Below are 223 nucleotides of genomic sequence, written 5' to 3' on the forward strand. Positions count from 1 at the left end.
TCCGCCTCCGCGTCGACGCCCACGTCCGCCGCGCCCGGCTCCCACTGCATCGGCTTCATGGCCTCTCCTTCAAAAATCCCGCGCGCGGCCCTCGGCAGCGCGGCCGGCGATTGTTTCCGCCTGGTGCGGCGGCGCTCCAGCCAATCCCGCGCCTCTTCTTCCCCATCGGCGTTTCGGCGCTCGGCCGCCAGGCGGGGACGGGCGCGCCCTGCCGGCAGGGGCG

General features: G+C 75.3%; 1 protein-coding gene across 1 annotated transcript in view; it reads right to left on the reverse strand.

Annotated features, from left to right (window-relative positions):
- MRPS36 (mitochondrial ribosomal protein S36) overlaps window positions 1-223 on the reverse strand; it is a 13,706-nt gene that overhangs the window by 12,984 nt on the left and 499 nt on the right. The window contains exon 2 of the mRNA XM_010580586.1: window positions 46-208. Within this exon, the coding sequence (XP_010578888.1) occupies window positions 46-208 (163 nt within the window). The remainder of the gene's footprint in view (window positions 1-45; window positions 209-223) is intronic.

The sequence above is a fragment of the Haliaeetus leucocephalus genome, unplaced genomic scaffold (assembly GCF_000737465.1).
Source record: "Haliaeetus leucocephalus isolate CR32 unplaced genomic scaffold, Haliaeetus_leucocephalus-4.0 Scaffold722, whole genome shotgun sequence".
Lineage (NCBI taxonomy): Eukaryota > Metazoa > Chordata > Aves > Accipitriformes > Accipitridae > Haliaeetus > Haliaeetus leucocephalus.